General features: G+C 46.0%; 1 protein-coding gene across 4 annotated transcripts in view; it reads right to left on the reverse strand.

Annotated features, from left to right (window-relative positions):
* AUTS2 (activator of transcription and developmental regulator AUTS2) overlaps positions 1-12,474 on the reverse strand; it is a 1,122,616-nt gene that overhangs the window by 19,015 nt on the left and 1,091,127 nt on the right. The window contains exons 7-11 of one of the 4 annotated variants that reach the window (XM_059898924.1): positions 8,390-8,864; positions 6,881-7,134; positions 5,565-5,785; positions 3,840-3,884; positions 666-761 (exon numbers count right to left, since the gene is read on the reverse strand). In XM_059898924.1, coding sequence (XP_059754907.1) covers positions 666-761; positions 3,840-3,884; positions 5,565-5,785; positions 6,881-7,134; positions 8,390-8,864 — 1,091 coding nt within the window. Of the gene's footprint in view, positions 1-665; positions 762-3,839; positions 3,885-5,543; positions 5,786-6,880; positions 7,135-8,389; positions 8,865-12,474 lie in introns of all 4 variants that reach the window. The other 3 variants (XM_059898923.1, XM_059898925.1, XM_059898926.1) reach the window with 3 other exon arrangements.

The following is a 12,474-nucleotide window of genomic DNA, read 5'->3' on the forward strand; positions in this document are numbered from 1 at the left end:
TTTACAATCTGAGAATGGTTGCTAACATGAGAAATACATTTCGCTTTTTTGGCACGAGAATCAAGTATCGGCTGTGGTAGATGTAAAGTCACAAAAAGGTAGAGTGTTCTGAGAGTTAACGCCTTAATTTTGGCCCTCGGAGGTAACTCTAGCCCAAGTGGAGGAGCTTATCTCTGGCTAGGTAGAAAAGAATTCAGTTATCATAAAGGGTGAAAGGCTACTTCATCTCACACGAGGATGGTAGTCTTGACCTTGGGAAGTGTGACCCTGACAGCGGGGTGGGAGGCTTATCTGACATTTCATACAATTCCTGACCAGAAGCTTATGTCCACAATCTTGGTGTGGGGGGGGGGGGGGCGTGGGAAATATATATATATATATATATATATATATATATATATATATATATATATATATTTTATATATTTTACAGAGCACAAGAAATCCTAGTTCAACTGAGACGACATGGGTAGCACAGGTTAAAAATTAAATTCTGGCTGAGTTTTAAACCTAAATGGACTAGGAGAAAATATTCACACTCTAATCCTGATGGTCAATTTGGATGGAAAAATGAGTCCCTGGCAGGTAAGAGGATGGGAAGCTACCTGCCTAGCCCCACGCTCCACTTACAAGTACACGGGTGTGTTTTCGATGTAGTTTCTTACCTTCGGCTGAAATGCTCCTTGCAGTGAACCAAAAGGGCCAGTGGGCGGAATCATAGGGGGGATGCCCGATACAGCAGGAGGATAAGAATGGAAGAGCTGTGGCCAAAGATGGAGAAGGGGGGAAGACAAGATTTTAGTAGGAGGCAAATGATATGTTCCAATTCCCTTCCCATAGAAAGACATCAACATTAGCAAGCCAAGTAATCTCAGTTTGATGCGATTAGTCAAGAAGCCACAATGAAATGATCACACAGATGTGCCATGAATACTTAACCTAAAAAGTTAAAAGTAGTTCAGAATCAATCAGCCAACAAATGATGTCCCAGATGAGGACATCATTAGAAAGGGAGCTTTTCTAATTATTAATTGTTAAATCGGATAGAAGTCCTAAATGGTTGGAGATTTTAATGCATATCAAAAACAGGAGGGGGTGCTGAGCCAAACAAGATGCCCAGAAAATTACAAGTTAATTAGAAAAAGAAAAAGAAAAAAAAAAAAAAAAAAAAAAAAAAAGGAAGAAAAAAGAAGCAAGTCTTTATGGATTCCAGGATTTTAAACCATTAAAACTCAATTAGTACTTTTAGATTTTTAATAGTTTTGAGGAAATGAGAAAATATTCACAATCCTTGCTTCATTAGGTTGTTCTGGTAAGTGGCAGTTCCAGAGGACAACTTAATTGTCTAAAATGATGACAGATATTTGTGGAAGGGGAAAATAAAATGACTCAGAGTATACTTTCCACAGAGCCACCCATTTTTCTATAAGATGGATAAGCTCACTGAAGGCTATTCAAGCCAATCCCTTGACATGTCAGTCTGACCACTCAGTGGGGAGGGAGAAGAATGATTCTGAATTAAAAATACGAATTTTCTTGAATTAATAGTTTACAGAGGACACAATGGAGGAGAGAAATATACAGCAGAACTGAAGACAATGCAGACACATCTTTTCCTCCTCCTAAAAATTTACAGTTTCTGAGATTTTTATCACTCTGGTTCCATTTCCTTTGAAAAAACCACCATACAGATGTTTTAGTAACGTCCCACCATTATGGTTGCACAATATGTCAAAAATACAATAATAATTCAAGCTTTTCCTAATAATGCATTTATGTGAGCTATTTCTAGGTAATGGCTGAAATCCACATTTCACAATCCTGTTTTCAGAGCACGTACTTTTTCCGTTGGTCTTTATTTCATTTTGCTCCCTTCAGTGATGCAGCAAAGTTTTTCAGACTAATTGATATTGAACTAAATCCACTTAAACAGTGACTGCAAACCAAGTGCCCTCATTTAAACTACTTTTAAGTCTAAAATTGTGTTTTAGATACTTGAGTGCATTGTGTCTTAATTCCCCTTATAACATCCCAATCCCCAAAGCAGGGGAGACTAAGTACTTTATATATTATCCACTATAACTAATAATATGAAATAACTCTCCCCCAGTACACTGAATGAAGCAGAGTAATTAAATACATCACACTAAAATGCACTCAAATTCCTATTACTCTGCCTCCAGGTGGGTATTTTTTCCTTTAATGTTTTCAATGAAAAAATTGGGTGTTCTCACCATTTTCCTTTTGCTCTAGTCCATTACTGACCCTCTTCGAATATAGCTGACTATTCCACCTCTTGACTAAAAATCTGAATTACCTAAGTAATAAAAACATGAACCTTCCAAAAATTCAGGCTTGCAGACTTATTGTCCATCTTAAATCTAGGATCCTCTGTGGAATATGCATACGAAAAGACACTGCATGAGGTCCTAGGAAGTAAACTGAGCTGCCAGTAGAGCAGCTAAACTTTCTCTGAGAATGATTTTGTTAGCTGGTCCTTAATTTAACTTAGCAAGTATAGACAAATGGCAGAAATCTGGTGATTATTAAGGGTGGTACCATTCATGAAACCCATGCAAAGAGAAAACCCACAGCTCTACTGCATTTTGCATGTCCATTTGAAAAATGCTTTTGTGTCACAGTTCTGAGCAGAACAGTGTTGAACAACTTGGGGGCCCACGTGCTCAGATACACCTTCCTCATCCCTTTCTGAAGAGGCTCTCCTCAGGCCATTTCTGAATGTCTCTCTGTAAGTAATTCTTAATTGATTTCTAATACTGTCTAGTCCTGACTTCTCAGCTAACTTCTCAGCTTAGGACTAACACAGTGTCTAATTATCTAGTTCAAAGCATGAATGAATTCACAAGCTTGGCTGACCTATTAAGTAGCACTTCTATTTGAACAGTAAGGTAACACTACCCAAAAATCAAAGCAAGAATAGTTTAATACGGTGAATCAACATGGCTACAAGCAGTTATTAAACTTCCTTCTTTCTGGTTTCATTTAAAAAACATAAATAAACCATTGAGCAAAGAAAACTTGCAAAATTTCAGGTAAAAATGATGCAGTATACACTCCATAATCAAAATATCATGGTAAGATATTCAAGGTTTTTGTTATAAAAGAAGCCCACGTCTTGTAATTAACTGAACATATAACTTAGGTTGTTGCCAATTGAAGTTCCAGAACATACTCTTAAAATTGCATGAAACAATTAAAAAAAAAAAGTTTTGTTTTTTTTTTTAAATAAAGAAGAGTGAGTTTCAAGAGAAAAAAAATCGTGCATTTCAACTTTTAAGATCTTCTTTTATTTAAATGATATTTTTAGCCGCAGTTGTAACGAGCTCAGGAGAACAATACCAGCTGTGTGTTAAGAGGGATCAACAGTCGGTCTAGAAGAAATGAAAATTTGCTTTTTGAAGTCATGAGTCAAAAAGGTAAGGTACTTTCTTTGGAGGAAATAATTGAAGATGAATTCCAGGAATTCCGTGTTAAGGACATTTCGACCGAAGACTGAAATCTGTGATTTCAGACTCTCCTGAAACTCTAAGGGTTTAACTGCGGGCGCCCCACTTTGCAGGACAGAGGCCTGGCTGCCAGTGAAGTCCACCTTCGCTTGAAAGTGTTAGGAGTGCTTATGACCTTTTGATTCAGAAGATGATACTGCATCTTTACCAAAAGCAAACGTCACAAAAGCAAGCATCCAAAGTGACGAGGAGCAATGGGAAATTCTTGCAAAGATGATTAAGGAAGACTGCTAGTCATTTACTGATCTGTGGTGAGAGCACAAAAATGGAAAAGCAGTTACATTAAATGGGTAGCATGGTAACAAGACTCACACTGTGCCGGTAGAATGGGTCAACTTTTGTTGGGTATTTGTCAAACTGTAAAGGGATCAAAGCAAAAGCTAGTTACTTAAAGAATCTACATTTCTGTTCACTGCTTCAGTGGAGGTAGCCCGAAGCAAGCTTCTCTGCCGTTAGGCTGTCATCAGCCTCTGTAACCTCACTGTATATGAAACCATTCTGAGCTCGAGTCACTCTGACAAGAAATCAACAGGAACGCAAAATCAAAGTGAAAACCCATTCAGTGCATTTAGGTTGTGGCCACACGAGAGCGGCTTTCTTTCTAGGCTATATTTAGAGATTGGCGCGCACCAAACATCTGAACTGGAGAGAAGAGGCAATTGTTCAGATAAATCAAGAGGGAAGTGAGCATTGGATCTGATTTATCCAGAGAATTCCCTCCGTTTTCATCTTCACTTTGGCAGAACTGTACATTCAGCTGTTTTCTGAAATGTATTACCCCCAAATACAAGGCAATTTGGGCTAGGTCTTAGAACCTTTCTTTTGAGCAGAAGAGAGAAAATACCATTATTTCTTCTAAGTAATGTCATCATCCTGGGCTGTAACTCCCCTCAGTTAGATTTAACTTATTTTGTGAAACAGCTCACTCAGACTGGTATAAACTCCTTCCCCAAATAACTGTTGAGAAGTACAGTTCATCCAGAAAATAGATATAGGATTTATCACAGGAAAAAATTTTTGGTCCCAAGGCCTTACCTCTAATATTCTCCTAAATAAAATTTATAAAATAAACTTTGAGATATATATTTAAAAAATTAAGTTGAACAAAATGGGGGAGAGGGAGGGAGGAGAGGATGCAAAGTTTGGTGAATCACGGAATTCAAGTCTATCCTCACAATGTCTATATTAATTGCCTTAAAATCAAGTATTTCCTGAAATATTAAAAATTAAATAAGTAAAACACTCTAATAGTCACTGTTATGGATAGGCATCTGTCTCAGAATAGTTAGTATTGTACTATTCCTTACAGCTCCTAAGTTAAAAAACAACCCTAACTGGTCCTCCGGGCATGCACTAGTCCCCAGGCAAGGCCAAGATCGTGTCACTGCCAGTGGTCCCTCTTACCACAAGGCCAAGTTCGGACCCTGCAGGGCTCATCAATCCCTGACCACTTGCTGGCAGAGCACAATAGCAGACTGGGGGCGTTGTCTTATGAAATACGGGAAATACAACACCTCCATCAAAGCCGGTTTAGAAAACCTTCCGAAAGAGCGGGTATTGGGGGAGGGGTACCCAGGGCCATCCAAGTCTCCTAATGACTCTCTCCCTCCTCAGCCCTTCTGGATTTCCCGGGATTCCGTGAGCATTTATTTGCTAGCGCCGAACACTGACAGATACATGTTTATATCTGGTGGCAACTCCCCAAGATGCTCAAGAAAACAAAATCACCCTTAAGAAGTTAACTACCGACTCTGGATGTGACCGTTTTGAGGGCATCTAGAATAAATTCCACCCACAGTGCTAGAAATAACCGTCTAGAAAAGAGTTCCTACTTTAGGTCCTGGGTCAGTGCTGCCTGGAGCAGGGCACATCCCCTTCTCTCCAGCAGAGTTGAGCAAGGTCAAGGGAGTCCCCCCCAAACAGCTGTTGCTCCCCAGCCAATCGCCTGTGCCCGGACGGCCTGGTCCAACCCCACCGTGCTGCATAAAAAGAGAGTCGCGCTCTACTTATCCTCACATTTCTGCCTGGGGTACGCACCATGGGCGGTGCTGGCGTCGGCATGATGGCGGTGGGCGGCAGGGCGTGGGGGAAGGGCGTGAACGTGTGCTGGTGCGTGTGCTGGTGCGTGTGCTGGTGCTGGTGCTGGTGCTGGTGGAACTCGGTCCGCAGGTAGGGTGGGGGGCCCAGGGAGGCCCCGCGGTCAGCGCTCTGGGAGGCCAAAAAACGTGTGTTCAGTTCCTGTCGCAAGATGTCTTGCTCTGGAAGAGAAGAACAGGGACAGGGTGACACCTTTTCTTGGGACGGTAATTTCTTTCAGAACAGGACCTCCAAGTAGCTCACTGCGGAGGGCTACGGGCCCAGGGCACGGGAGCTGGGGCTCTCGGGGTGCGGCTGGGCCCTTAGTGGGAAGGGATAGCTGACCAGGCAGCGGATGGTAAGGGCCAGTCACACGCTCTGTTCTCTGTCTCAGCTTTCAGGGAACGGCGGTCCATCGGTGGGGTGCACAGACAGAGTCCAGGCCGAACGGCCAGAGGTCAAGTTTCAGCTGTTTTACTGCCAGCTGAGTGACCCCGGGTGTGGGAAATCACCCATCTGTGTCGCAGTTTCCTCATCTATCATACGGGAACAATAACGTTGCCTGTGCTATGGATTTGTTTCAAGGGTTAAAGAAATGAACCTATTTAAGTGCTTACGAGCAGTGACTGGCTGACTAATAAAAGTGAGCTGTCGACACAGCAACATGCCGTGACACAGCCCTCATGCCCTCTTCCAACATAAACCTCTGCTCTACGGCTCTCTGTATCAGTGGTAAAACATGGCCACAACGAACCCAAAGTTGTGCCACTTGGCCTGATTAATACAGGTGAGGAGAAAAGGACCCAATATCCAACACTAGGTGTGTCCTTAAAAAGCTGGGACATATGCTCACAAAAAGTACATCTTCTTTCCCACCCAAGGTAGAAGGCCTCAGTCAGCTAACAAGGATGTGACTTAAGATCCTGGCCTGAAACAGACATGGGATGTGTAGAGCTTTTCTGTCAAGCTAATGGGAGCCCAGGTGACAGGGCCCAGACAATCTGTGCTTTACTGCTCAGAGGATGAACCTGGTCAGAAAAGTCTGGCAGTGTCCGATTCCAGGACACTGTCATGCCAGGTTGGGATGGGTGTTGGTACATATTTTTGCTGAATCTCAGCCCGCAGAGAACTGGAGGAAGATTACAAGAAGGCATACAATAAAGCAGAAAATCATGAGTGGGTAACACTGAGCCATCGGGGACAACACAGAAGCAGGCGAGGCCCCCTGGAGGGGAGAGTGGGAGCACGAAGAAGCCAGGCCAGCGTCTCCATCCTACCTGAGTAAGTGCTCCCGGCCGGGTGTCCGGGCACCTGCAGACTCCCTGATGTCAGAGGTGGTGGAGGAGGCAAGGCAGTGGGAGGGGCAAACATATTGGGGTGATGTGAGTGTGCGGGGGGCTGGAGGGTGGGCGTGAAGCTGTGCAGGGGGCTGTGGTTGGGCAGTGACAGGGGGAACGGGGAGGCTGAGGGGTGGTGGGAGATGTGAGGGGGGGCAGGCTGAGTCTTCGCTGGAGTGCTGCTCCTGCTACTGCTGTTGGAATACCAAAAAAAAGGAGAAAGAAATGAAAAAAAAAAAGAGGTAAGCCATTTATTTTCTTTAAAAAAACCCCTATCTCCCTGCCCAAAGCCATTCAACACCTTTTCTCTTGCTCCTTCCTCTTCCCAGACCCTCCCCTGTGCGCACAGAGCCTCTGCTGAAACCACAGCTCCTCTAAACTGCCCCCACGACTGCGGACACAGCAGAATAGGAGCTACTGCCCCCAGCCGCCACCATGTCCAGACAGCGGCCCCCTCCCATCCTGCACCAGCCACGCTTCCGATAGGGCAACGTCAGTGGAAAGGAGTAAGCGCGGTGAGCTGGGCTCGCCCCGTCCGTCTGCTCCCTCTTCTGTGAAGAAGCACAAGGAAGGGGGAGCCAAGGGGCTCAGGTGCCCCGTCAACCCTATGGTCTGGAGGCCACAGACGTGGCCTCGGGGGCAGAAGATGGGCCTGGCCCCTGCCAAGGCAGCTTCCTTCCCCTGTTGCAGACAGGAGAGAGAGCACGGCTCTTGACCGCCACGGTCACCCGTCACAGTCACAAGGAAAACACTATCCAAGTCACCAAGCGCGGGGGCTTAGAATGACAGCCCCCGGGACCAGCCGGGGTGGGCAACACTGGGCCCTGCACCCTGGGTCCCTGTTCCCCGTTCCCCTTTTCTTTGCAGGTTTCCTTGTGCTACTTTGTAAACTTTCCTTTGTACCCTGGCAAAGACAAGACGGAAGAGTGCCTGGATCTCCAGGGAGGAACACCTCTCTCTCCCTAAACCTGGCGTGTTTCTTCTCTACCTCTGTGACTCCTTGGTCCCCATCTTCCCGCCCCTGGAGTTGCAGGGAGATGTGATGGGGGCGCAAAGAGCTTTCCTTCTTAGACTCTCAACATTCCACCATCTCCCTGGCTTTCCGTTCCCTGCCTCTGACCGGGGAACCGGCGGGGCTCCCGGGCACAGAGCCCTCAACTCTCCCTTCCTTGAACCTTCTTCTTCCTGCCTTCACTCTCTCAGGAGCCTCCGTAGATATTTCGCTCTTGACAACGTCCTCACCACCCATCCTCTGCCCAGCCCGTCCCGTCCTGCTCCCAAGAGACCTGTCCCACCGGCCTCTCAGGCCCCGTCCCTGTCTTGCGTCCCCGCGTCGCTGAGGACACTGCGCTAAAGCTTCCAACAGGAGACCCCAGTCCCCGGGCGCCCCGCTCCCAGCGCCAGCTGCCCGTCCCACAGAAGATGACCAAAGCCGGGCAGGCGGCTCACCTGAGGCTGTTGAGGCTCAGGCTGCTGCTGTTGTAGGCGGACAGCGGCTGGGGGAGGCTCTGGGCGGAGGGGTGGGCCGGCGCGGGCGGGAGGGCCTGGGGCGGCAGCGGCCCCGGGGACTGCGGCCGGGGCGGCCGGGGCGCCGGCGGCGGCGGCGCGGGCTGCGGCGGGGCCTCCGGGGGCGCGGGCGGAGGCTGGGCGCCGGGGCGCGGGGGGGGCGGCGGCGGGGGCTCGGCGCGCGGCCCCGAGGCGGGGTCCGGAGAAGGCGCTCGGGGCGGGGGCTCCGCCTGGGGCTGGGGCGGCGGCGGCGGGACCTGAGGGCGGGGGTCCTTCAGCACCACGGGCTCAAAGATGGGCTCTTTGCCGCAGTCCTGGCTCTTCTCCTGGCTCCTCTCTAGACCGGAAATCTTGGGGACAATGGGCCCCGCATCGCGGCCGTCGTGTTGGGGTAGCGCGCCGACACCGAGCTCCGGATCTGTGCGGGGGGAGCAGAGAGAAAAGCACAGGCAGGCGCGTGAGTGGAAGCCGACGCCGGGCCCGGGTCATCTGTGCCCACCGGGCCGTCCCCGGTGCTGTCCTGTCTGTACCGCTGGGAGCAGCCGTGTCCCTGGGGGAGAAAGGCCCACCAGCCAGAGAAGGCTGCCTTCCAGGAAGCGGCTGAAGCCACCAGACTCTGAAAACGAATGTTTCCCTTAACCTTGACAAAGCCTTTTGTGCGGCAAAATTCAGAAACAAGAGCCAACAAGTTGATTCTCCTTTTAAAACAAATATACTTCTTGACTACACAGAGGAGAAGTGTTTGCAGTAGCACACGAAGCAAAAGTTATTTAGCCCCACAGATGTCTCTTACCGGCCTGGCCTCCTTCCCCCTTTCCATTCTGACTGATGGAGCCCGCCTGACATTTGGAGAAATAATTTTCTGTTTAGCAAGGGCTAAACTTCCGGTCAAACGTCAGGCCTCCTACTGCTGAGGGCTTCTACTCCTACCGACAATCCCAGAGTTTGAGATCGAAGGTGCAAACATGAATTTAGACCAATTTACTGTCAACTACACATGCTTGAGATCTTAAAGAATTCCCTCTGGACCACTGGAGGAGTCCTTAGCCTAGTGAGGACAAGGGGTGTGATGCTGGATGTGAGACCAAGCCTAGATGTGAAATGTAAGTGAAATTCTACAGTCACTAATGAAATGTAGACAACAGATGCTCCTATATGAATTTAAAAGATATGCTTCCCTCCAAAGGTCAAAAGATCCATGCCACATCTAGTATAGGGGTAACCTGATTACCCCGTAAGTCAAACTCCATACAATCCTCTAACAGAATAATGAAAGACAAATATGGCATTAAATACAAAGAGGTGGACCGATTTATGAGTAAGTACTTTTGTATACATCGCAGGGAAAAAATTACCTTTCCTGCATTTTTGCGCTTAAAAAAAAATCCATCCTTTTATTATTACACAGCTTAGAAACTGGAAGAGAATGGATCACAATATTCTCTGAAATGAGGGTGGTGTTTCAGGTATTCCTAAATGAACTACTTTGCGCATGAACTTTCTCTTCCAATCTCACTGTTACCAAGTATGAAAAATACATGGTATTCTCACTGGTCCTATTACTTTCTGCTGATGTCCTCTTGGGTATACACATGTCAGTTTCTCTTCCCTGGAATTTGCATCAAAGCAATCCATTATTTTCGTGTTCTTTTGGTAAAACAGATCAAACCTGTAATATGCACAAAAGCAGAAACAAATGGTGGGTTTATAAGCAAACCACATTTTTAGCTAATATGAACTCGTCTATCCTCAAGTCCCACAGACAGTGTGGAACAATTACACAAACAGAATGCCAAGAAAGCCCCCTCTTCACATGGCTCAGGTATGAAAGGATAAAGCATCTGATGGATCTGGTGAAAAGCAACTCTAGACTTCTGACATCCTACTCACACACATTTCTCTCGAAGTGCTGTCTTCAGAACCTTGCTAGGAAGATCTTTGCTTATGATAAGCTGACATTTTATGAATTTCCAAAACCTGAGGGCTGAGAGAGAGAACAACAAGATTCCTGATGTGGACACAGACCCCCTTCAGCCACAAGAAGAACTCCTACAACACAAAGGAAGACCCTTTATCTGCAGACACCCAGCTCTAGGGATGCTGGCTCTGCTTCTTTTTCATTTTTTTCTATCATTGTCACAAGATTTTCCATAGCAAGCAATTATACGAGCTCACTGAAAACCACAGGCTTCACACAATGCAGGCTGGTTAGTTAGGTCTGCGGCAGAAGGCACTAACACCCCGGAAATCCTAACAGCACAAAAAAAGAAGGCACAGTACAGGCTTGGGCTCGCTTCCCAAAGCTCTGTAAAGGCAGAGTTGGCGCTCATGTTTCCTCTGCTGTCCCACTGTCTCAGGACCAGCCCAAACCCAGCTAGAGTCAGAGGAGTGGTGCTGAGACTGTGGCGGTGTTGCCATCCGTGACGATCAACAAGGTACACCGGCAAGACCAAAACCTCTCTAGTGAACCCTACAAATTTGTAGGGAACCATTGTCTTGGGAAACCGAGAATCACAGAATTTTGGAGGAAGACCAGAACCTGGGAGACCATCCCAGCACTTCCCAAACTTTAACGTGCATATGAAACCCCTGAAGATCAGATTCAAATGCAGATTCGGATTCAGCAGCTTTGGGGGTGAGCGGGGCTCCAGAGTCTACCTTTCTGAGAATCTCCCAGCTGATGCTGGTGCTTAGACCGTTCTGTGAGTAGCAAGCGAGCATGTTCTCCAACCCTCTTCGACTAGATGGGGAATAAGCCCAGAGAAGTTAAGGAACTTGATTGCTGTTGAATAAACCAGACAGCAGAGTTCTAGTGGTAACTCTGCCACCACTAAGTGACTTTTCTATGATTTACACAATGCTGCCCCCTAACACAAAACAGGTAATGATAAATCCAGGATTCAGTTAAAATATTTAACTACAATCAGATAGTGCAAAGGGTTAGGAAAGCTACAAATTGTCGCTGGAACACGGCCTTTCAGCTCAATCTGAAAGCTGTCGTTAGTCCATCAACACTGGTGCCCCAACCTATTGACCAAGGCAACTGACAGGTTGGAAGGCTGGTAAGAACTTTGGGGCTGAAACAGTTTTACGACCCCCCATTTGCACGGGTCTCGTGAGGCACAGACTAGGCGTCATGCATTTTTGTGGCTAATCGGCAATGCATTTCCTTTTCCTTTCAATTATTCAATAAATGCGTCTTCCCAGTTAAGCTCTTCCGTCCTGACAGTCCACTTGTCTTACTGAGCTTCTCCAAAATTGGCAAAAACACATTAAAAAAAAAAAAAATTTTTTTTTTTGTATTGCTCAGTGTGCTCTGAATTTGCCAAAGGATGAAATGTGCTGAGGCGAAAGAAATAAGAACGTGCAAATTGAGTAGTCTTATTTAGAAGCTTTTTTCATTACATTTTGGGGTTTTAAAATTTCTCTTTTGTGTTTGTAAAAATAACATCATGCTTATAAATAAAAGATATGCAAATCTGAATTACACTACACAGTAAAAAGGCTGAATGTACTGCATGTAAATCATATCTCAACAAACTTAAACACAATACTTTTTTTAAAAAATCGTAAGGGTAGATTAGGAAAAATGTGCTTGATTTTACTTCAAATTGGATACAAGTTCCCTGGGGAAAATGGACTCTCTTTTACTTTACTAGTTGAATATAAACCCTATAACCTCTGTGGAGGGCAATGTGGCAACATTTAGCGAAAAAACTAATGGAGTTCCCTTGACCTGATGAGTAAGAATTTGGTCTATAGACACAGTGGAACAACATCGTGATTTGAATCGCCCGTCTGGAAACAACTCAAATGTAATCATTAGGGTTCTGGTTACAAATGCATTTGGCACATCCATGAAGTGGAAAAGACTGCAGCTGTACAAGTGAATGAGGAGCTCTACATGTACAATGTAGAGCATATGCTAGCTTTTATAAAAAATGGAAGAAAATGTATTCATTTTTACTTTATACATAAAGCAACTCCGGAAGAATACCCAAGAGACCAATAGCAGTAAGTTACCTGTT

Source organism: Balaenoptera ricei, chromosome 15 (assembly GCF_028023285.1).
Source record: "Balaenoptera ricei isolate mBalRic1 chromosome 15, mBalRic1.hap2, whole genome shotgun sequence".
NCBI lineage: Eukaryota > Metazoa > Chordata > Mammalia > Artiodactyla > Balaenopteridae > Balaenoptera > Balaenoptera ricei.